Source organism: Giraffa tippelskirchi, chromosome 10, assembly GCF_054371585.1.
Source record: "Giraffa tippelskirchi isolate mGirTip1 chromosome 10, T2T-mGirTip1v1.2.pri, whole genome shotgun sequence".
NCBI lineage: Eukaryota > Metazoa > Chordata > Mammalia > Artiodactyla > Giraffidae > Giraffa > Giraffa tippelskirchi.
The window spans coordinates 27855427-27881885 of NC_137284.1; the positions used below are offsets into that span (position 1 = coordinate 27855427).

General features: G+C 36.6%; 1 protein-coding gene across 3 annotated transcripts in view; it reads left to right on the forward strand.

The window, feature by feature from the left end:
* Positions 1–26459, forward strand: part of LUZP2 (leucine zipper protein 2) — a 487881-nt gene that overhangs the window by 404874 nt on the left and 56548 nt on the right. For all 3 annotated transcript variants that reach the window (XM_081536540.1, XM_081536541.1, XM_081536542.1), the window contains one exon: positions 22319–22393. In XM_081536540.1, the coding sequence (XP_081392666.1) occupies positions 22319–22393 (75 nt within the window). The remainder of the gene's footprint in view (positions 1–22318; positions 22394–26459) is intronic.

Sequence of the window (26459 nt, forward strand, 5' to 3'; positions counted from 1 at the left end):
GATAATGCCTTCGATTAGCACAATTTTTTTTTGGAGAGACTAATATTACCAGGCACTTTTCCAGGTGCTTATATGATTCATCAGTGAACAAAAGCTTCTTACTTGGTAGACTTTATGTTCAAGTAGGTGTGACAGGCAATACCCAATAAATAGAAAGAGTAATTTATATAGTATATTAGGAGGTTAAGTGGTGCAGGAAAAAGAAAAAGTAGAGAGAAATAGAGGATGAGGAATTTCAAATGGGAAGTAAGGTAGTCTGCAATGTTAAAAGTCTAAAATCAACTCTTTCAGCAGGTAACACTTGAGCCAAGAATTAAAAGAGGGGAAGAATTTGAGACAGATAAGAGTGGGCTTTGTAATCATAACAATCTGAGTTTGAATTTATTTCTTCTATGTATTATCTGTATAGTTTGTTGGATCTCCACAAACTTTTTTGCACATCTAATAAAACCAGAAAAGAAGACTTATTTGTTCAGCTTTTTACCTATTAAATATATGTGCAAATTGTTTAGAACTTGCTTGAACTGCATATACTAAGCACTATTTAATGTATATTTAAAAAGTAGAAGGTGCTAAAAAACATGATTCATGTTATATATAGTTGCATGATATATAGATATAGATATATAGATATTGCCATAGGTTGCAAAGCTCTTCATTTCATTCCAGGGTGCATAACACACTTCTATGACTTTAGGTATTCCCTAGAATGTAACTTACCCTGGGTAACTGCCAAATCCTATGTCTTCTGGTTCCACTTTTAAATTCAAGTGAAAAGAACAAAAGAGATCTGTTGGGAAAGAGGCCGTGGAAATACATTGAAAATCCCTAGTAAAATGCATTAAAATGAGTTTAAAGGGAAAAAGGTACACATCTTGAAGAGTAGGAAATTTGACAAGCTGGTTTGTAGACATGTCAGTACCTGCTTCTTTCAACAGAATTCACTTAGTGGAATAAACATTTTGAAAGGATGTTTGGAACAAGTATGCAGAGAAGCTGCTGTACTTTGGCAGTGACAAAATTAAACAATTGGCTTCATCCAGCCTTCAGATGGCAAGAAGATCCACACAAATAGAGGGGACTATGACATTCAGGCAGATTCACAAAGGGAAAAAAATACCCATTCAAAATATTTACCACTGACTTAATCCTGACACCTACAAAATTCTGTGCTGGATTTAATTCACTGTCCCTTCAGCACTCTTGTCAGTAATGTTAATAAACCATCAATTCCTGTGCCTGTTAGAAGGTAGTGCAGCCATTGTCTGACATGGCCATTAACTGCCAAAAAAAGAGATTTACATGATAGACTGAAAAGGCCCCTAGAGGAGCATTCTTTGGACTGTTAAAATGAGAACCAGAAACCCTCAAAATGTTCAACTAAATAGAGAGTTCTTGTAAACACTGAGGCTCTTCAGACACAAACAATTAAAAAAAAACGTGCTTGGAGAAAGGTAAGAAACCTGTTATGTTAGTACAGTATGTGGTGTCAGTGTCAAATTTACTCATTTGCACATTTGTTCATCCAATATTTATTATGTAGCCACCAGGTACCCAGCACAATTTTAACAGTTATCTGTTTAGCAAATTGGAAGCAGTTAGCAAAATGGAAGCAGTTCCTATTGTGAGTAAGACAATAACTGGAAATAACTTTTGTCTCCTACATCTTGGCCCTTCTCCTGGAATTGTATACCCCCCCCCCCAGCTGTCATTCAGCAGTAAATGACTAAAACTTATTGTAGCAAAAGGGCTCTGCATGACCATCTGATGACCTTGCATATTTCCCCAAAAGGCTAATCTGAGCATAAGCCAGGTCTTGGTCTTGGTGGAATGCCCTGTGCTCCTCCACGGAACACAGAAGTATAGGTTGTCTTGTTAGAAGCTGTTGAAAGACAACTCTTCATTTCCATCCATATCTCACAGGAGACTCCAAAAGGTATAACATCCTATCTGCCTTCCTGAGGCCAGTGAGGCATAAGACTTTCCATATCAAACCTATCCCCCTCCTTTGGGTAAAACTGAAAGCTATAAAACTGCTTTCTTGTAGTTTCGAATTGAATCACAGTGGCAGAGAGAACCACCGCCTGTGTCGTCTGTCACATGGCAACCGTGCTTTGATGTCATCCACTGATACTGACAATGTGGGTTGCCAATGCCATGCTGATCTTCCTTATGCTTTGCATAAGAATAATAAACTGTTCAAAGTGATTTGGGCTCATGTCTCTTTCCTGGCTGGCTGTGGGAGAGTGGCAAGCCACTTAGGAGCTGCCACAATGCTGCTGCTTACAGACTGTTTGATTGCTTGATACCTGTCAAGCAGAAAGCTCCCAGAACCCTGCTCCAGCACTGAGGGTAGAGTCATATTTACTGGTTCATGTCTGTACCAGAGCAATCATTTTGTATTTTGAATATCACAACTGGTAAAAGTAATAGAAAGGAAAATATAGTATTTCACAAGAGACTATTTAAAAAGATACTACAATTATGCTTAAATGTTCAGAAATGTATCTCTCTGATGAGTAATTAGCACCTCAACCAGAATCTAAGGGATGAGAAGGACTTGATCAGGGGAAATAAGGTAGTGGGGAATGTTCCATGATTCCAGGCACAAAGAACAGGTACATGTGACGACCCTGAGGTGTATGAGAATACACTTCACTCAGTGAACTATAAAGAAGGCTAATGAGACATCATGTCATCCATTGGGTCAAGCTATATATTCGTTTCCGACAGCCTAGTAAAACAGGTACAATTCTACTACTAAATTTGGAGTTCCTGGGATACCACATAGAATACCAATATAATTTTGTCTCACTATGTGAAAGACACATTGATAGCTTTAGTGGTGAATGCAGAAATGTTTAAGCTCACACCCTTTCAGAATGTGAGCTTCATAGAGTTAGAGGCATTGATTGTGTTGTATTCATAACTGATCTTAGAGCACAAAAACTAATATCCGGTAAATGAAAATGTGAGAAAGGGAAAGAGAGAAGGAATGAAGGTGGCGAGGAAAGGAGGAAGGGTGGGAGGTTCTCTACTTAAAGGCATATAAAGCTTATAAAAGGTTTGTTGTTGGTCAGTCACTAAGTCACGTCCAACTCTTTGCTACCGCATGGACTACAACATGCCAGGCTTCCCTGTCCTTCACTATCTCCTGGAGATTGCTCAAATTCATGTCCATTGAGTCAGTGATACAATCCATCCATCTCATCCTCTGTCATCCCCTTCTCCTCCTGCCTTCAATCTTTCCTAGCATCAGGGTTTTTCCCAGTGAGTCAGTTCTTCACATCAAGTGGCCAAAGTATTGGAGCTTTAGCTTCAGCATCAGTCCTTCCAATGAATATTCAGGGTTGATTTCCTTTAAGATTGACCGGTTTGATCCCCTGGCTATCCAAGGGACTCTAAAGAGTCTTCTCCAGCATCAGAGTTCGAAAGCATCAATTCTTTGGCACTCGGCCTTCTTTATGGTCCAACTCTCACATCTTTACATGACTACTGGAAAAGTAGTCCTTTTTTGACTACCATGCCTACTATGGCTTTCACTATATGGACCTTTGTTGGTAAAGTGATATCTCTGCTTTTTTAATATACTGTCTAGGTTTGTCATAGCTTTTCTTCCAAGGAGCAAGCATCTTTTAATTTCATGGCTACAGTCACCATCCACAGTGATTTTGGGGCTCCTCCTAAAATAAAATCGGCCACTGTTTCCAATTTTTCCCCATCTATTTGCCATGAGGTGATGGGACCAGATGCTGTGATTTTCATTTTTTGAATGTTGAGTTTTAAGCCAACTTTTTCACTCTCCTTTTTCACCTTCATCAAGATGCTCTTTAATTCTTCACTTTCTGCCATAAGGGTGGTGTCATCTGCTATCTGAGGTTATTAATATTTCTCCAGAAAACCTTGATTCCAGCTTGAGCTTCTTCCAGCCCAGCATTTTTCATAACGTATTCTGCTGCTGCTGCTAAGTCGCTTCAGTCCTGTCTGATTCTGTGCAACCCCATAGATGGCTGCCCACCAGGCTTCCCTGTCCCTGGGATTCTCCAGGCAAGAACACTGGAGTGGGTTGCCATTTCCTTCTCCAATGCATGAAAGTGAAAGTGAAGTCGCTCAATCGTGTCCAACTCTTAGCAACACCATGGACTGTAGTCTACCAGGCTCCTCCGTCCATGGGATTTTCCAGGCAAGAGTACTCTGCATATAAGTTAAATAAGCAGGGTGACAATATACAGCCTTGATGTACGCCTTTCCCAATTTGGAACCAGTCCATTTTCCTTGTCTGGTTCTAGCTGTTGCTTCTTGACCTGCATACAGGTTTCTCAGGAGGCAGGTCAGGTGGCCTGGTATTTCCATCTCCTTAAGAATATTCCACAGTTTGTTGTGATCCACCCAGTAAAAGGCTTTAGGGTAGTCAATGAAGCATAAGTAGATGTTTTTCTAGAATTCTCTTGCTTTTTCTATGATCTAGCTGATGTTAACAATTTGATCTCCGGTTTCTCTGCCTTTTCTAAATTCTGCTTGTACATTTGGAATTTCTTGGTTGATGTACAACTGAAGCCCACCTTGAAGGATTTTGATCATTACCTTGCCTAGCATGTGAAATGAGCACAATTGTACTGTAGTTGGTAGTCTGAACATTTTTTGGTATTGCCCTGATTGATTGGGCTTACAGTAAATATCTGTTGAAAGATTGAATGGGAGAGGAGAAAGATCTAGTGAAGAAATTACGTGTACAAAAACACGTAATACAAAACAAAGTGTCCTCACTTTAAATGGCTGTGATAGTACGCTGTTTTTTTACAGCATACCATTTTTAAAAGTGGAGACAAATTTTTTAGAAAATAAAATGAATTAATTATAATCTTAAATAATTTATCTGACTATAATATAAATTCCAAATTAATAGCATACATTTGTGATGTACTTCACACACAGGAAGCATTCCTGTTTGTTGGCTTGTTATTCAATTTAGCTTTTGAATCATTAGAACAAAAGTAGCATACTCCAGTATATTTGGTGTCAGACAGTTTGGTACCAAAACTTCTTTCTAGTCCCTTGTTTATTCTGTTTCCTCTTTTGTGAAATGTGGGTAATACTATTTAACCTCTTATGGTTGATAAAATGTCTGAGGTAGTGTATGGGAATCTATATGCATCTTCCACAATGTAGAAATTATAAAGATATATTTTTCATTACACAATAACAAGAAAGAAGAAGAAAACAGACTAATATTAGATAAGAGAATATATGTAAGTACAAAAAATACCCATAAATACAGTAAACAAAAGTATTTTCTCCTTTCTTATCATTTCTCAACTGTTTGAGATATCTATTAATTTCTATGATTAATCAGCAAAAGCCAACTGTGTAGTTTTGAGGACTATTTCTCATCCAGGATTTTAACAGATGCGAGTATATATTGAGTTGATGATATCTGCCTAAAAAAGGCACAATTCAGATAACCGTCATTTCTTCTCAGTCTTTCAAATTGATAATTACATAGGATAGTATGATCTGGACCCATCACTCCTAGGAGTTATCATTTCTTAAAAAAAGTTAGTCTATACAAAGACAAAATAGATTCATAGTAACTTAAAAGGTTTTACCTTCATGAAGTCAGTAAAAATGACACCCTTCTAGACCATATCTGAAAGCAGTGTATTCAATCACAGTTAGTCTATACAAAGACAAAATAGATTCATAGTAACTTAAAAGGTTTTACCTTCATGAAGTCAGTAAAAATGACACCCTTCTAGACCATATCTGAAAGCAATGTATTCAATCACAGTTTATTTAGATCACAGAAACTCCTCAATGAAGTGTAAGAAAGGAAGCACCTGACATCCGTCTTTCATGATGGCAAACATTTTATTTTTAATAATAAACTAGTTGTTCATATTCGTTATATATCTCATTTATATACCTTGCATTCTAGTGCTTTATCTGATATATATTTTGCAAATACTTCTTATCAGTTAGGACTTGAATTTTTATTCTCTTAATTGTCTGTTTGTATTGAAAAGCAAGATGTTTAAATTGTCTAATTCACCAATTTTTATTCAGTCATGGTGAATAAAATTTCCAGATACTTTTCCCCATGTTTTAGAGTTTCTAGGTAGGTAGTTTAGAGTTAGGACCTGTTAGTTAAGGTCTAAAAAGCTAAATGGAGTTTCAGGAAAGTAGCTTGAAGATCCTATCATGATTCCCAAGACTAAAGAAAAAAAATATATAAAAAGATATTTGGGCATTAAAGATGATTTGCCTGTGGCAACTGTCCAATCTATAATGGTAAATACTGAATAGGTGGAAAAATCACTCCTCCTCTCTTCCTCCAGCTTTTTTTTTTTTTTCAGTTTTTCTTTGATATCAAATCTATATGCATAATACTAGTTCCATTTTATATTTAAGAAGTTATTTTCTTAGTAATATGAATGGCATAGTGAGTTATCTATGAGATTCATCTGGCATAAAAATGCTTCATTTCATCAGCATTATCCTCAGATCTGCACTCAAATTTATGAGGAGGAAAAATATAATACAAGTGAACTTTGTTGATTCACATCAAAGTTTCTTTGGAATATCTTTGCCCAGAAATAAAAGATAAAATTTGATGACTATTAAAAGCAATATGTTCATGGATCATGAATCAAAGAAAGGCTGAATGAAATTTCCAAGTGAAATCTAAAACATGAGGTTATATAAATTGAAAGCAATTTGAGAAAAAATATCATAGATTATTGATATTTACTGAAACCATTAATATAATAGTACTATAATTTTCAATAAAAAATGTTGAATTACACCTACCAATTTGAAAAGATATTGGGAATAGAATTTAAGAAAGGAGCAATGCAAAATGTATATCAGTTCACTTCAGTCTCTCAGTTGTGTCCGACTCTTTGCAACCCCCTGGACTTCTACACGCCAGGCTTCCCTGTCTGTCACCAACTCCTGGAGCTTGCTCAAACTCATGTCCATCGAGTTGGTGATGCCATCCAACCATCTCATCCTCTGTCATTCCCTTCTCCTCCTGCCTGCAATCTTTCCCAGCGTCAGGGTCTTTTCTGATGAGTCAGTTCTTCGCATCAGGTGGACAAAGTATTGGAGCTTCAGCATCAGTCCTTCCTATTAATATTCAGGGCTGATCTCCTTTAGGATGGACTGTTTGGATCTCCTTGCTGTCCAAGGGACTCTCAAGAGTCTTCTCCAACACCACAGTTCAAAAGCATCAATTCTTTGGCGCTCAGCATTCTTTATGGTCCAACTCTCACATCCGTACATGACTACTAGAAAAACCATAGGTTTGACTAGACAAGATGTATATAGAATATTAAAAATGTGGCTTATATTATGTTGGAGGAGACTCTTGGGAGTCTCTTGGACTGCAAGGAGATCAAACCAGTCAATCCCAAAGGAAGTCAATCCTGAATATTCATTGGAAGGACCAATGCTGAAGCTCCAATACTTTGGCCACTGATGCAAAGAGCCAGTTCACTGGAAAAGACCCTGATGCTGGGAAAGATTGAGGACAAGAGGAGAAGGGGATGACAGAGGATGAGATGGTTGGATGGCATCACAGACTCAATGGACATGAGTTTGAGCAAGCTCTGGGAGTTGATGATGGATAGGGAAGCCTGACATGCTGCAGCCCTGAGGGGGTCACAAAGAGTCAGACACGACTGAGCGACTGACAACAACATATTGTAAAAATTAGGAAATATAATCAGATGTTATTTTGCCTACTCTAGTACATTAACTGGAAAGCACCTAAGAAATCATAAATTCCATTATCTTGAAAATATATTAAAAATAATCTACTCCAAAATTCTTATTTTACCCAAGGAATTTGAGATCAAACAGTAAGTGGCCAAGGTCATGCAGCAACTCTGACTCAGAGGTCGATAATCTCGGAGTAATTTTTCAGAGAGTTTTAGTGATTAACCAAAATATTATGGTTAAGGTTTCTAGTGAAGGAAGAGATTTAATTGTGGTTTTAATTGCTTTACTTGATAATTAATGGTGTTGATCATGTTCCCATAAGCTTATTGTCATTTGTGCATCAGCTTATTCAGTTCTTTCAGCCCTTTTAAAAAACTAGTTGTTCATACTCTTATTGTTGAGTTTATTTCATTTATATACCTTGCATTCAAGTTCTTTATCTGATATATATCTTGCAAATACTTCTTATCAGTTATGACTTGAATTTTTATTCTCTTAATAGTTAGTGTATATTAAAAAGCAAAATGTTTAAATTGGTAGTCTAATTCATCAATTGTTTTTATGTTTGGACTTTTTAGTCTTATCTGAGAAATTTTTGCCTTTCTGAAGGTCATAAAAATTATCTTCCAGGAGTTCTATACTTTTATCTTTTACATTTAGGTCTATAATTTATTTCAAATTAGCTCTTGTGAATGGTGTAAAGAAAAGGTCAAACATAATTTTATACACACATTTACATAATCTTCAGTTCTTTTATCACCATTTGTTGAAATTATTTTTTACACATTGAATTGCATTTTTATCTTTTTCAAAAACAAAATGTGTATGTTTTCAATTGACTTTATATGCTTCAGTAAATTTCTGGATTCTCTTCTCATTTATTTCAGTATGTGTCTATTCTTATGCTAATACCACACGGTCTTTATTATTGTAGCTTTAGAGTTAGTCTGGAAATCACACAGCACAAGTCCTGCCACTCCAGTGTTTTGTAAAAGATTGTTTCGGTATAGTTTTTAGGGGTGGTTTAATAAATTTACCAAAAAAAAAAAAAAAACCTTATAGGAATGCTAACCTGATTTGCATTTTATCTATAAATTAATAGGGGGAGCACAGATATTATAAGAATATTGAATATTTCCATTAAACAGGATTTAATGTTTCAATTCAGAGATATGATATGTCTTTCCACTAATTTAGAATTTCTGCCATTTCTGTCAGTAATGTTGTATAGTTTACAACAAAGATTTTTCACATTTTTCATTTTTTTCAAAGTTTTAAATGATTTTTTTTCTTTTTTTACATTCTTCTTCCATTATTCAAAAACACATGTTATTGTTTTTAATGTTGTTCTAAAGCTCTCTGGGACCATTCATGTCTTTTCAGACTTTTTTTTCCTCACAGCTTCTCAGAATGGATAATTTCTGTTGACATCACTTCATATTTAGTCTTTCTCATGTCATTTTCATTTGATAAATCTATCCAGTGAATTTTTTTTCTAGAATTTCCATTTGATTCTTTTTTATAATACAATTTTTCTGCTAAGATTACCTATCTCTTCATTAATCAACAACATTACCTTTAATTTTTTAATAGTATTTCCAATGACTGGCCTTACAGTATTTTCCTATTATATCCAACATATGAGCCATCTAGATATTGGCTACCATCATCTTCTCTTTCAACTTTGGGTCATACATTTCATTTCTTTGAATACTGGTAAGATCTTATTTTGTGCTGGACATTGTCATTTATGTGTTACAGAGATTCTGTATTTTATCTTCTTCTGAACATAATTAAGTTTTGTCCAGTAACAGTTAAACACTGATATTTAACTTGATGTGGAGTTGGCTTTATATTTTGTTATTGCAGATATATGAAAAGTCCATGATAAAACTTAAGTCCTCTCACTTGACTGAGCTAAATCTCCAAAAATTTCCCCCAGTCTCACCTCCCAGAATTGTATCTAGGTTTTGATTTAGACTTTCTTAAGACAAGCCTAAAGTAGACTTTATAATACAAAAGGACTCAGCAAACTTTCCCTATAAATTCTCATACAGTAAATATTTTAGTCATTGCAAACTTGTATAGTCTCTATCGCAACTACGCAATTCCACCGTGGTAGCACAAAAACAACTAGAAAATACATAAATAAATGAAAGTGGTTGTGATCCAATAAAACCTTATTTACTGACACAGGCAGTAGGTCAGATTTGGAATTTGGGCTGTAGTTTGCCAACCATTGCTCTAATGCAAGGCTATTAATCTAAAGGCTGCCACTTTGATGCCTGTGGTGTTAATAAGGTTTATGAATGTCTATAGAATACTCGCATCCTTCTGCAGTGCTCAGTCTCTACCATCTCTGTTTTGCTAACAGTTACTTTGCCATTAGCCTTGTGTACTATATTGCTTTGTGTAACTACAGCCCAACTCTCAGCCAAGGACTTGCAGGAACATTCCTCCGCAACTTGACTTTTGGAGGCCTTGTCCTGTTCACCTCGCTTTTCTCTGCTGCCCCGCCCCAGATACTCCAGGCGTTTAATTTGCCCCAAACTCTGTTATCTGCCTCCATGGTTCAGTGCAGCTACAAGTGATCTGCGTGGACTCAGCCTTTTGCCCTTAGGTCAGGAAATTGTCCTCACATAGAAATCCATAGTCATGAATGTTACCTAGTGATTGTCCCATATTTCAAGTTTCACAGGCTGGCATAATTAGCTCATAATTGCTTATGGAAGGAGGACTAGTTCAGCTACTGGTCAAGAAGCAGACGTTTTGATTCACTGTATTTTTAAATAACAAAAATATAAATATGTAATCATTTAATTAATAATAATGAGTTATTTACTCACAATAACTGAAAGTGTAAGGTTCATTTACCTTCAGATGTAGTTTAATTGTGAAGTTTTCTAAGTCAACAGAATTTGTGTGTGTGTATCCTGTTTTGTATTTTTGTACATATACAAAGATATATATATTGCTATTTTATATGCTTTGTTTTCTTCTGTAGGACAGTTTTTACCCAATGTTATTCTCTTTTATTTTATAAATAATGCCTATTAGAGGTTAGACTTAAATACCCTTGTATTGTACTATCCAGAGAAAGAAAATATACTTTTTATTCATTCAGAGGCAGAGAGGCAGCTTTCATTACAGAATACACCAGTAAATATCTTCTTGTCTCTGGCTTGATATTAATTAGATGTCTAAACCCACTATGGCTTCCCTGTAGCTCAGTTGGTAAAGAATCCACCTGCAGTGCAGGAGACCCCAGTTCGATTCCTGGGTTGGAAAGATCCCCTGGAGAAGGGATAGGCTACCCACTCCAGTATTCTGGCCTAGAGAATTCCATGGACGGTATAGTCCGCGGGGCCGCAAAAGTCGGACACCACTGAGCGACTTTCACTTTCACTTAAACCCACTACAGTCGTTTGGCTAGGGAGTTGAGATAGAGTATTTGCTTTCTTTAAGAAATTGCCTCCTCATCTCTGGAACTGAGTGTTGAGATAATGTCTCCTAAAATGTATGGCTGAGGGAATGTGAGACAGTCACCCCCAAAGTATCGGCATTTATGAGGGGAGAAAGAGAATTGATACCAAGGCCATAATAAACAATTACACATGAGAAGTTTTCTTTAATGGCTGTAATCATTACATGTATGTACACATACACGTAATGGCACTAAGATACTTATAAAATGTAAAATTCAATTTTGAGAAAAAATATGGCTGCTCTTATTTCCCAGTAAGCTTTACTGAACCTTTAAAATTTTTGCATATTAACATTTACCTTTAATAGCGCTTTAACCAGATGTTATGCTGTGCTATACTTGTGTAATTTGAGATCTAAATTTGGTCCTTTTATATATATCAGTCATTCAATTCCAAGTTTCTCAGAATAACTCCCAAGTATTAATGTTGAAATGAGCAGGAGTAGCATTTTACTTTCATATTATGTACAGTATAAGCATAAACAACATGAAAGAAAAGCAGGGGTGAAACTTAAAAACTGCATAAAAGTAAGTTTTAATATATTTATATTAGAACACCCAAGAATATTTAAGAATAAAAAGGTAGTCTACAGAGTATTTTATAATGCCACCTCTTTTACACTGTTAAAATATAGATTAAAGTGTAGAATTTCTAATGTTTTTCTTTCCACACTCGAGTGGAATGTCTCTTCTACTCACTATCCCTATTTCTGTAAAATTTGTTGCAACAAGCTTGGTTGACGGTTCTTACTGATTCCAAAATGTAGAGCTAATATCATCTTATTAATGACAAAGTAGCAAACATATTGTTAGAAAGCTTGTAAAGATTTCTGACCTTGTTTTGCTGATGTCGCCTAATTTATTGTAATGTTGGCTATTATTTCCAGCCCCCTCAATGACTCCCATCATTCTAGTTCTCTACTGACTCATGTCCTCAACAAATGAGTCATAGTAGCCTTGTAAGTTTAACTCTGTGATGGTCAAAACACTGGGAGATGGCTCTGTTCTGAATTCTCCATTCAGAGTCTGTATACACAGTTCTCTGATCTGGCCCTTGCTGGGACCATGCCCAGTTTAGTCTTTCCAAGCAAGAAGGCCATGCCAGAGAAGAGTCTAGCTAGACATCATTATGCTGTTACTTCTGTGGTGCTTCTTTTTCCTGTGTGTTATCAGAAGATAAAAGAGCTGAGAATTTAATTGACATTCAAAAGTTTGTACTGTCCCTCATACCATCCTAATTTAACCCAATATATTACTTTGCCGAAAAGGTCCATCTAGTCAAGGCTGTGGTTTTTCCAGTGGTCATGTATGGAAGTAAGAGTTGGACGGTGAAGAAAGCTGAGCGCCGCAGAATTGATGCTTTTGAACTATGGTGTTGGAGAAGACTCGTGAGAGTCCCTTGGACTGCAAGGAGATCCAACCAGTCCATCCTAAAGGAGCTCAGTCCTGGGTGTTCATTGGAAGGACTGATGTTGAAGCTGAACCTCCAATACTTTAGCCACCTCATGCGAAGAGTTGATTCATTGGGAAAGACCCTAATGCTGGGAAGGATTGGGGGCGGGAGGAGAAGGGGACGACAGAGGATGAGATGGTTGGATGGCATCACCGACTCGATGGACATGGGTTTGGGTAAACTCCGGGAGTTGGTGATGGACAGGGAGGCCTGGCGTGCTGCGATTCATGGGGTCACAAAGAGTCAGACACGACTGAGTGACTGAACTGAACTGAACTGAGTCAAGGATTTAATACTTTTAAATGTTGCTGACTCATTATGTCTAAGGCATTGCTAATTGTTAAGATTCAATGTCAACAAAAAAGGTTAAATTTCTTGTATCTTTTCATCTAAGCTGTTTATCACATTTTGTATTTCATACATCTTATAGAGTATATGAAAAAGAGACAAATCATTGTGGATATCCTCAGAGGAAAGTCAATATTATTTTTTTTTAATTTATTTTATTCAATTATGGTTGATTTACAATATTGCCTTAATTTCTAGCAAATTGATTCAATTATATATATATTTATATATACATATATTTATATATCTACAAATATATACACATTATACACACACACACACACACACACACACACACACACACACACACACACACACACACACACACACACACACACACACACACACACACACACACACACCTTGTGGAAATATCTTCAAGAGATGGGAATACCAGATCACCTTACCACCTCCTGAGAAATTTGTATGCAGGTCAAGAGGCAACAGTTAGAACCGGACATGGAACAACAGACTGGTTCTAAATTGGGAAAGGAGTACATCAACGCTGCATATTGTCACCCTGCTTATTTAACTTATATGCAGAGTACATCATGCAAAATGCCAGGCTGAATGAGCAGAAGATAGAATCAAGATTGCCAGGAGAAATATCAATAACCTCAGATATGCAGATGACACCACCCTTATGGCAGAAAGTGAAGAACTGAAGAGCCTGTTGATGAAAGTGAAAGAGGAGAGTGAAAAATCTGGCTTAAAACTCAGCATTCAAAAAACTAAGATCATGGCATTCAGTCCCATCTGCTACTGCTAAGTCGCTTCAGTCGTGTCCGACTCTGTGCGACCCCATACATCACTTCATGGCAAATAGATGGGGAAGTAATGGAAACAGTGAGAGACTTTATTTTCTTGGGCTCCAAAATCACTGCAGATTGTGACTGTAGCCATGAAATTAAAAGATGCTTGCTCCTTGGAAGAAAAGCTATGACCAACCTAAAAAAACAGAGATATTACTTTGATGACAAAGGTCCATCTAGTGAGAGATATGGTTTTTCCAGTAGTCACTTATGGATATGAGAGATGGACTATAAAGAAAGCTGAGCACCGAAGATCTGATGCTTTTGAATTGTGTTGGAGAAGATTCTTGAGAGTCCCTTGGACTTCAAGGAGATCAAACCAGTCAATCCTAAAGGAAATCAGTCCTGAATATTCATTAGAAGGACAGATGCTGAAGCTGAAACTCCAATACTTTGCCACCTGATGCAAAGAACTGACTCATTGGAAAAGACCTTGATGATGGGAATGACTGTAGGCAGGAGGAGAAGGGGATGACAGAGGATGAGATGGTTGGATGGCATCACTGACTCGATGGACATGAGTCTGAGCAAGTTCCGGGCGTTGGCGACGGACAGGGAGGCCTGGCATGCTGCAGTCCATGGGGTCACAAAGAGTGGGACACGACTGAGAGACTGAAGTGAGATACACACACACACACACACACACATACATACATACATACATACATACATACATACATATATTTATACATGAGTTGAAGTGAAGTCACTCAGTCATGTCCGACTCTTTGCAACCCCATGAACTGTAGCCTGTCAGGCTCCTCTGTCCATGGCATTTTCCAGGCAAGAATACTGGAGTGGGTTGCCATTTCCTTTTCCAGGGATATATGTGCATACACATTTTCATATATATATGTTTTCATTTATACACACACATATATATATACATTTATATATATACACACATACATATATACATATTCTTTTTCATTCTGGTTTATCACTGTATACTGAATATAGTTCCTTGTGCTATCCAGTAGGACCTTGTTGTTTATCCATCCTATATATAATGGTTTGCATCTGTTAATCCCACACTCCCAATCCATCCCTTCCCCACTCCCCCTCGACAACTACACATCTATTCTGTATGTCCGTGAGCATAGGTAAGTTCCTTTGTGTCATATTTAAGAGTCCACATACAAGTGATATCATATGGTATTTGTCCTTCTGGGAAAATTAATATTTTGACTTGCCCCTGCTACTTTCTCTGTCTTGGTGGGAAAGCACACACACATACACATCAGTGTAGTTGAGGTGGTATACTTGGTTTAAGATGAATTGTGATTTTTGGACTACATTTTTGGCTCCTGAAAAAAAAAAATTATTTTCTGAGTTGAATTATAATATCCATTTGTTATAACTTTGTCTTAGAACCTGTTGCTTGGAAAACCTGCCCCATCTGTGTCTCTGGTATGTTTACTCTCTCTGATACGGGCAATTTTGGAGGCAACAGTTTGTTGGGGTTTTTTAATTAATTTATTTATTTTAATTGGAGGCTAATTAGTTTACAATATTGTAGTGGTTTCTGCCATGCGTTGACATGAATCAGCCATGGGTGTACATGTGTCCCCCATCCTGAAACCCCCTCCCACCTCTCTTCCCATCCCATCCCTCAGCATTGTCTGAGTGCACTAGTTTTGAGTGCCCTGTTTCATGCATTGAACTTGGACTGATGATCTATTTCACATATGGTAATATACATGTTTCAATACTATTTTCTCAAATCATCCCACCCTCGCCTTCTCCCACAGAGTCCAAAAGTCTGTTCTTTATACCTGTGTCTCTTTTGCTGTCTTGTATATAGGGCCATTGTTACCATCTTTCTAAATTCTCTATATATGCGTTAATATACTGTATTGGTGTTTTTCTTTCTGACTTAACTTCACTTTCTATAATAGGCTCCAGTTTCATCCACCTCATTAGAACTAATTCAAATGTGTTCTTTTTAATACTGAGTAATATTCCATTGTGTATATGTACCATAGCTTTCTTATCCATTCATCTGCTGATGGACATCTAGGTCCTAGCTATTGCAAACAGTGCTGCGATGAACATTGGGGTACACGTGTCTCTTTCAATTCTGGTTTCCTTGGTGGGTATGCCCAGCAGTGGGACTTCTGGGTCATATGGCAGTTCTATTTCCAGTTTTTTTGAGGAATCTCCACACTGTTCTCCATAGTGGCTGTACTAGTTTGCATTCCCACCAACAGTATAAAAGTGTTCCCTTTTCTCTGCACCCTCTCCAGCATTTATTGTTTGTAGACTTTTTGATAGCCGCCATTCTGACCAACATGAGATAGTACCTCATTGTGGTTTTGATTTGCATTTCTCTGATAATGAGTGATGTTGAGCATCTTTTCATGTGTTTGTTAGCCATCTGTATGTCTTCTTTGCAGAAATGTCTGTTTAGTTCTTTGGCCCATTTTTTAATTGGGTCATTTATTTTTCTGGTATTGAGATGCTTGTATATTTTTGCAATTAATTCTTTGTCAGTTGCTTTGTTTGCTATTATTTTTTCCTATTCTGAAGGCTGTCTTTTCACCTTGCTTATAGTTTCCTTCATTGTGCAAAACCTTTTAAGTTTAATTAGGTCCCATTTGTTTATTTTTGCTTTTGTTTCCATTACTCTGGGAAGTGGGTCATAGAGGATCCTGCTGTGATTTATGTCAGAGAGTGTTTTGCCTATGGTTTCCTCTAGGAATTTTATAGTTTCTGGTCTTACATTTAGATCTTTAATCCATTTTGAGTTTATTTTTGTGTATGGTGTTAGAAAGTGTTCTAGTTTCATTCTTTTACATGTGGTTGACCAGTTTTCCCAGCACCACTTGTTACAGAGATTATCTTTTCTCCATTGTATATTCTTGCTTCCTTTGTCAAAGATAAGGTGTCCATAGGTGCGTGGATTTATCTCTGGGCTTTCTATTTTGTTCCATTGATCTATATTTCTGTCTTTGTGCCAGTACCATACTGTCTTGATGACTGTAGCTTTGTAGTATAGCCTGAAGTCAGGCAGGTTGATTTCCCCAGTTCCATTCTTCTTTCTCAAGATTGCTTTGGCTATTCAAGGTTTTTTGTATTTCCATACAAATTGTGAGATTATTTGTTCTAGTTCAGTGAAAAATACCTTTGGTAGCTTGATAGGGATTGCATTGAATCTATAGATTGCTTTGGGCAGTATACTCATTGTCACTATATTGATTCTTCTGATCCATGAACATGGTATATTTCTCCATCTATTTGTGTCATCTTTGATTTCTTTCATCAGTGTTTTATAGTTTTCTATATATAGGTCTTTTGTTTCTTTCTTCTTCTTTCTTTGAAGTCGCTCAGTTGTGTCCGACTCTTTGCGACCCTGTGGACTGTGTCCATGGGATTTTCCAGGCAAGAATACTGGAGTGGGTTGCCATTTGTTTCTTTAGGTAAATGTATTCCTAAGTATTTTATTCTTTTCATTGCAATGGGGAATGGAATTGTTTCCTTAATTTCTCTTTCTGTTTTCTCATTGTAGTGTATAGGAATGCAAGGGATTTCTGTCTGTTAATTTTATATCCTGCAACTTTACTATATTCACTGATTAGCTCTAGTAACTTTCTGGTGGTGTCTTTAGGGTTTTCTATGTAGAGGATCGTGTCATCTGCAGAGTTTTACTTCTTTTCCAATCTAGATTTCTTTTTCTTCTCTGATTGCTGTGGCTAAAACTTCCAAAACTGTGTTGAATAGTAGTGGTGAGAGAGGGCACCCTTGTCTTGACTTTAGGGGAAATGCTTTCAATTTTTCACCATTGAGGATAATGTTTTCTGTGGGTTTATCATATATGGCTTTTATTATGTTAAGGTATGTTCCCTCTATGCCTGCTTTCTGGAGAGTTTTTATCATAAATGGATGTTGAATTTTGTCAAAGGCTTTCTCTGCATCTGTTGAGATAATCATATGGTTTTTATCTTTCAATTTGTTAATGTGATGTATCACATTGACTGACTTGTGAATATTGAAGAATCTTTGCATCCCTGGGATAAGCCCACTTGGTCATGATGTATGATCTTTTTAATATGTTGTTGGATTCTGTTTGCTAGAATTTTGTTGAGAATTTTTGCATCTATGTTTATCAGTGATATTGGCCTGTAGTTTTCTTTTTATCAATTTGTTTGTAATACCTGGCTGCCAGAAGTCTTGGAGCAAATTTGCAGCACAGTCCGGACAAATGGATAGAGCTCCATAGGCCCCATTACCAATGCCTCCTTTTGCTCTCACTACCCATAATCTACCTTCACATCCCATTCACAAGACACATATTTTCCATAGACCTTGTGTTTTTGATTTATGTTTAAGATTCTAATACATTTAGTGTTAAAGTTGTTTCAGCTCCTTTTGAGTTGTAAATACTTTCATATTCCAGAAACCTCAGGGAAATTCACCAAAACTTAAGAAGAAGGTAACTGGATCTTCTTACCTGGAGGGAAGGAAGTGGGGAAGGATTGAGACAATCCTTGTCCCAGTCAGTTTCCAGAAATATTGAATTACACACATGATGTATGAATAATGAATTAGAACCTTGCAGATGTGTGCATTTGCCAAAATTTTGTAAAATGGTACATTGAAATCTCAGATAAAATGCAACTGCCTAACATCAGTCCTTTCTGTTTCCTTCATTCAGTATGACTATGCATGCCTGTTTCTTAGAAGGAAAAAAATATATGATTTTTGCTTTAAATACAGCACTGATTTCATCCTTTATACTCTTACCCAATTTAAGGTAGATCCTTGAGAAAAACAGCTAGAACAGCTCCAGACTTAAGAGACTGGATGGCAGAGCCAAACCAGGTTCTAGTATTTTGTGGTCTATACAAACCCAAGTTGTGGAGCATCATAATTTTTAAGTAAATAATAATATATGGACTCTAGTCTCTCATGTGAAAAATCTCAAATGAGAAAATATATCAAAATTAAATGTTACAGTTTCATTTGGTGTTAGTCTTATTAGAAGAATACTGTGAGTTCTCAGGCCACTATGAAAAACCCCTCCACTGTTCTATGCTGCAGCTTACACACACACTCAGCTTAGCAGTTAGAGTCTCATGATTTCACTTTACATGCTTGCTGCCTCATATGTATTTTCAACCTGTGTATATAGATGATGTTTCCTTCTTAGTCTGAAAAAAAGACTAATCACTTCATAGATACTTATTCAATGGACTGGATATAAGTGAAAGCTACCCTAGATTCATGACTACCTTCCCTTAAGTAACCCTACCCTTTTTTTTTCTTGGGAGTTAAATTGAGAAAATAAATGACTTACAATAGATAAAATTCACTCTCTGATAAACTCTGCTGCCTTTCACAGGTCTTCTGATGATTTAAAACTCACAGAACTGTTTTTATTCTCTATAGTTTTATAAATACTACCTATGATCTAATCCAGTAGCTGATCTTTTCAAAACTAAGACCAAAGTATGATAATATGATTCAGTACTTGCAATCCTATGAATACTTTTCTTAATATTTTTCTAATCTTTTGTCTCCCAAGATCTCTTGGGTAGATTTTACCAAGTTCAATGAGTTCTTAGGAGAAGTAAATATTTGAAATACTAAGAACTCATGCCAATAAGCTTTTGAAGGCATATATGGTTTTTCTATTGGAATTCACCCCACCTGTTCTGAAACAGGGTCCCTGAATCACTGTATCACTGTCTACCCTGAATTCATCTTTCAGTGCGAGTGCCCTAGTGTGGGTGACAGGATTGGGGCTGAAACCCATGTGTGGAGGGGGAGGGATAGAGGTAGGTGGACTTGTATCTATGCAGACCCCCTCTAGACTGCAAATAATGAATGACAGCATCATGAAGAAGGTAGCTGCCCAACAAAGGGGACCCTGATAATGAAAACACCATGAGATGCTTTGTGGGATTAAAAAGGAGTTCAAGACACAGGGGATTTCTGGGCGACTGGCAACCAAGATGGTTGATTGGCACTGAGGTTGGTGCTGACACTCTTGCCCTCATCACACACGAGTTCCAGGGGCCTCTCCTAGAGCCTACAGCCACAGTGGGGGTGTGGGGTGACCACTGTCCCACTAAGGCCCGTTCGCTCCCCCCTGTGTCTTCCCTAACTCCTGTTCTAGGCCTAGAAATGGGGAATAGATAGGAGAGCGACTCTTCTTCCTTCCTTTGGGACTCAGTCCCAGGGGCAGAAGCTAGCTTTGGCAGGGCCCATGGTAGCAGGCACGGTCACAGAGCAAGTCTGGAGTGCTCTGTGGTTGAGGAATGTGGCTGGAACCAGTGCAGCTGTGATTCAGGGCCAGCAGAGTGGCCCTAGCCCAGGCCAGGATTGCAAGACTGAGTCTTTTTTTTTTTTTTTTTAATTTATTTTTTATAAATTTATTTTAGTTGGGGGTTAATTACTTTACAATATTGTAATAGTTTTTGCCATACATTGACATGAATCAGCCATGGGTTTACATGTGTTCCCCTTCCTGGACCCCCCACCCACCTCCCTCCCCATCCCATCCCTCTGGGTCATCCCATTGCCCCGGCCCTGAGCCCTTGTCTCATGCATCGAACATGGAATGGTGTTCTGTTTCACATACGATAATATACATGTTTCAATGCTATTCTCCCAGAACGACCCACCCTCACCTTCTCCCTCAGAGTCCATAAAATTGTTCTATGCATCTGTGTCTCCTATTCTGTCTCGCATATAGGGTTATCGTTACCATCTTTCAAATTCCATATATATGCATTAGTATACTGTATTGTTGTTTTTCTTTCTGGCTTACTTCACTCTGTATAATATATATACATATTAATGTATATATATACAGAGTGAAGTAAGACTGAGTCTTATAGTCCCAAAGCCCTCCTGATGTGGGGTTAGGTGATCAGAAAGAAAGAGGAGGACAAGATCAAAGAGGAATCCAGTATTCAGAGCATCTGAGTGTCCACTCACTTGTAGGTGCCTCAAATTGGAAACAACTCTCTTCATCAGCTCTCTCACACTCTCTCTTACTCAGAATAATTTATTTTTAAACAGTATTATATGTTTAGAAGTGCTCGTGTGTATTTTATGTACACGATTAGGTTACTGCTTAAACAGTTGCCTACAGGAAAATTATTTTCCAGAAGAGTCAAGTGTGGAAAATAGCACAGATCAATTTAGGGGATGAAAACTATGCATGCACCTAAAGAATGCATATAGGTTTTCATAATCAAGAAAAATATCCTCACCCTCTCCTCCTGCCTAGGGCTTGCTCTAGGGGAAAGAAAAAAAAAAAAGTCGATTAAGGACAGAGGTGCAGAGTGCTGTTTCCCAGACTGTGAGGGGGAGAAACAAAGAGCAACAGACAAATAGGCACTTTGCTGATTGGCGATATATAGCCTTGCTCAGGCCCACAGCATCATAGTGTCCAGGATGGAGATCCAGAGTGCGGATGTCCTGGTCACTGCAGAAGTGATAAGCCCCCTCTTCTGACTTCTCCCAAGTGAACTCAAACCCCTTGAGTTCTTGTTCTCACAAGAACATCAGAGCAAGCCTTGTTCCTTCCAGTTTTAAAGGATTTTCATTGGCTAAAATGTAGGAGATGGGCAAAAGTGAGAGGTAGAGAGAGGCTCTGGGGATGAGGGGTTTGGGCCCTTCTGCAGGCCTTTTGTTAGCTCACAGAGCATCTCCTTATCAGTATGTAACTAGTATACACAGTAATTAGCAGTTGGTGGAGGCAGGACTTGAGAACAGGTCTTCCAAATTTGAGGCTCTTTTAACAATACAGTTGTGATATTTGCAAAGATACAGAGATATGGTAGGATAGAATTGTATTGGTGTAATACTAAAAAAAAATTTTTAGTGAATACTATTGTATTCGTCTTCTCAGGGCACCTTGACAAACTACCACAGAATGGGTGACGTAACAGAATCTGTTTTCTCATGGTTCTGCAATCCAGGTGCGGGTTCCAGTGAGAGCTCTTTTTGGCTTGTAGATGGTAACTTCCCACTGATTCTTGCCTCTTTGTGATGATGGACAGAGATCTCTGGTATCTCTTCCTTTTCATATCCCAATTCTGTGGGATTAGGGCCTCACCTTTATGACCTCATTTAACCTCAGTTACCTCCCTAAAGGCTTTATTCCCAAATACACTAAGAAGGTGTGTGGGAAGGGATGTAGAGCTTCAACATATGAGTTTTAGGGGTGGGCAAAATTTAGTCCATAATGAATAGAAACACAACTGATGGTTTTGTATCACAAATATTTTCAAAGACTTGAGCTGGAACTTTGCAACTAGATGTTTTGATCCAGTGAAGCATTTAGTGCATATTCATCTGGAATAACATTTTCTGCAGCTTAACCAAATGACCACATAGTAGCGTATATTTAACCTAAATTCTAAATCAATTTCAATAGTTTTTTTCTTTTTTTTTTTTTTCTAATTCTTTGGCAGTGAACGACAGATATTTAAAGTGGAGAGGGAAGATTATAGAATTTACTAAAAAAGATTTACCTCTCTCATTTTACAGGCCCAACAGCTTACTGATCTGGAACGAAAATTAGCTGTAGCGAAAAGTGAACTGGCGAAAGCAGCTCTTGACCAGGTAAGTTGATACACCCATGAACCATCATAGCTTTAGTTGTAGCAGATGAAGCTAGGGTATACTCATTGTTTCCCTTCTTTTATCAGTGCAGTTCCAGATGTTGTGCTTGTAAGATGGTTATAGAATTCATGAGCATTTGATGCTTTCTTTTGGAACCTAATTCTTTTCTTCTTTTTGCTGCTCCAGTAAATATACTTAAGGTTGAGGCTCTGTGATGATTGCATGGTTTTATTTTTCACCTTACTGGTACACTTGTTCTGTAACATAACGAATAGACATACTTTAAAGCATAAACAAAGATGCCATGTCTTAAATTTGCATGGCTGAGTTGTAAAGCAAATGGAAGTAGTCACTGATGGTTTTTATTTTGGAAATCTTAAATTTCTGGAGGAAGAGACATCAAAGAAGGTAGCTCTCTTAGCACCTCTGTTTATGTAAAAATAATGCAAGAGTGGCTAGCATTCTGTCTTTATAACAGCTTTATTGAAATATAACTCACATACCATAAAAGTCACATTTTTAAATTTCACAAAGTTGTACTATCATTAGCATTAATTCCAAAAGGTTTTCTTTGCCTTCTTTTATCTTATTCATCTACTTCATTTTATTTTTGTCAATGTCTCATTGTGTTACAATGATATATGCTCAGAAAGAAAACACAATTCCTATCTGATACCTACCTTTGCTTATCAATGTTCTTCATATGAGACATACATAGAGAATAGGGCATTGATATATATAGAACGGGAAATAAAACATAGAAGGATGAATTAATCATAAAATTTAGAATTATGGTTCTGTTGGTTTATATTTATGGTATTTGGCAAAATTTTTTAAAGCCTCCTTTCATTTTTAAATCAACTATATAAAACTATAAGAAGTAAATATTCCTTTTTTTCTTTAGTTCACTTGAACAAAAGGGTAAAATGATTTTTGAAATTATTTCTGTGTTCATTCAGCATCCATTTATTGAACATCTCATGTAGTTTTATCTAACTTCTAGAACATATATATAGCAAATATTAATACAGGGAACTCTGACTCTGAAAATTAACTCATAGTGTTTCAGCCTTGGAAATACAAACACCCACATTACTCTCAATCAGATGCATATAAACTCTATGCTGAAGCAACAGGGCCAATTTTGGAATAATCTGCATTTTAACAAGTTTTCAACCCATCCTCTGCCTGAAATCTGTTCTTGATTAGATTGGAGTTAGCAATCATTCTAACAGTTGAAAAATAGACCCTCTCTTTATATCATATGGGGAATTGTTGGTTCATTTATACACAATAAAAATATTTCTAGACGTGTAAAGAGAGAATGCAATCTGATCAATATAAATAAAACAAGAGACATAGCTCATTTTATATTTATCCAAGTACTTAATGTAATAGTTAATAATTGTAGGGAAGCCTGCCTACATTTTTGTAGACTAGTTCAAATATAATTCACCTTACCAAAATTCCAGCTTTAGGAGTTTTTTTTTTTACTTCAGGAAAGAAGTTTATCCAATTTATGCTGATGTCTGACCATATCCAACTCATGCTGCATAATATTATTTTTAAAATAAGAAATGATTCTTTATGGAATTGGTAGGATCAGAAAATCAGAGATATTTATAATCAGAAAGTTCAACTAGATCATCTTTTTATATTTCCATTCTTTGCCATCCCTGGCAAAATCTCTGCAGTATGTTTTATGTTCTGAAGACACTGAATTTCCAAGATTCTTAGACAGGCTGTCCCCCTTCTTAGATTTAACAACTGTGACTGTTGGAATGTTCTTTGTAACATTAAACCTTTCCCATGATGTGACTCCAAATAATCCATTTAGTCAGTGAGTGACTAAATGGGTTTGAAATGTTTTTTGTGTGACCACCGTGTGCCAGATGCTACGAGAAACAGAAAACCCTGCTTCCTTCACAGTTTTATTGGGCACCAAAAATTAGGAAATAATTATATGTGGAACCATAAATTCAGAGAAACATGAAGAGTGAATATGTATATTTTAAGTACATGTGTTATAAAAACTAGTAGTGTCACATGATTATCATGCATGATTTATAATTTGTCCTGAGTCACAGAACTTGAAGAGAATATAATTTTCCCTCCTTTGTCTTATCCACTCTATGTCTTCCTCCTCCCCATTTCTACCACCACCCCGATTTGCTTAGCTGCCACTAAGCCAGACTAGATTTGGGATGAGAGACTATATGCTGTAATATTTAATAAAGGTCTCCAGAGTCAGTCTGTGTTCAGATAATAACCCTTTCACCAAATGACCATGTTCAAATCCCTCAAACTCTTTATACTTCACCATAAAATAGAATGATAATAAAATTCACTTTATAATGATGATGGGAAAATTATATGCATCTGTAAAAGTAAAGTCCTGAGAATTCTTGGCACATGAAAAATACTCAATAAGTATAGTAATTACTATTATTAATGAATGAGAACTTAGAGAGACTGCTTCTCTGTGATAATTTTTCTCTTTAGCCTTCAGGATCTTGTCACTCCATTTGCTGCAGTGAACTATAAAAGCACTGCATATTACCAGAGGTTGATTTCAACAAATCTCATGTAAGATACATATGAGACTCATAAACTGTAGTCATAAAGATAGGTAGAAATGCTTGCTCACTTCAAAAATGGATACAAAAATACAGTTTAATGAAATTGCTCTTCACCTCTCTCCATCATTTTTATATAAGACAAGACTTTTTAAAATTGTCTTCATGTGTCTAGTTCCAAAGAATATTATATCTGGGCCTCAAATAGCCTTAAATACCTAATAAATATTATGAAAACAATATCTTCACACTCTAACTTGTTTCTCATTTCATACCTCTCATGAAAGAAGTCTCAGATTACTATCCCAATAAAAGAATAATAAGATCTAAGAATCAATCTTCGTTTTTCTAAACAATCATTTATTTTATGGCAGTATCTTATGGGACTTCCCCAATGGTTCAGAATGTAAAGAATTCACCTGCAGTGCAGGAGACGCAGGTTTGATTCCTGGGTTGGGATGAATGATAGTTAGACTCAGCTACTGAAATGTAAAAATGTCTTTATGGTATGAAAAATATATCTCTCAAATTCTTATATTAAAAGTTTCTTTTGCATCTGATGCTCACAAAATTTGACCCAGGAAAGTATGCATTATTATATCATATTACAGATGACACAGGTAGGTGATCTGCACAGACTCCCAGGACAAAATAGTAAAAGAACAAGAACTCTTCTTGCCACAGTGTATCTGGCACATGGCAAGAACATAATAAATTGTTATTGATTAAACAGGTAGATGAAGATCTAATTTCATAAATTAACACACATGCTGTTCATCCTACATATGAGGGCCAAAATGATCACCTAGAACAGAGAAATAAAGCTGTTTGTTGAATGACCGTTTAGGATTCAGAGATAATTTCTTGGTGAAATAAAGGTAGGGGAAGGGGAAAGCCTTTGGAGTCCCAGACATTCATGATTTTTCCAAAGACAGCTGCCATTGTTTCACAAAGATCTCTGAGGATTTCACATCATGTAAATAAATGAAGACAGACATGAATATTATCTTGTGAATTTTTTAAAGGGGATACGAAATTAGGACACCACTGTCTTTGCCATATGTATCTTGGCAACCCCACAAAAATACATTTCTCTTGAGAAACCTACTTATATACAGATGAGAAAAAAATGGCTTCTAAATCTCCCACCATCCTACAAACATATATATAAATAATAATTTCTTACAAGTTTTACATATGATATATAGCATAAGCACTAGTATTTTAATGTCCAAAATAATACATTTGTATTACATAATATACAGGGTGAAATGAAAAATAGTTCATTATTTTCTCATATAGAACTTATCCTCTGGAGATTTCCTTTATATATGTTTTAACAAATATTTGTTTATTTAGAAACCAGTGATACTGCAAAAAAAAAAAAAAAAAAAACTGGCCCAGCTATATAGCACAAAGAACACTGACTAATATTCTGTAATAACATAAGTGGAAAAAAATTGATAAAGAATATATACATGTATATGTAT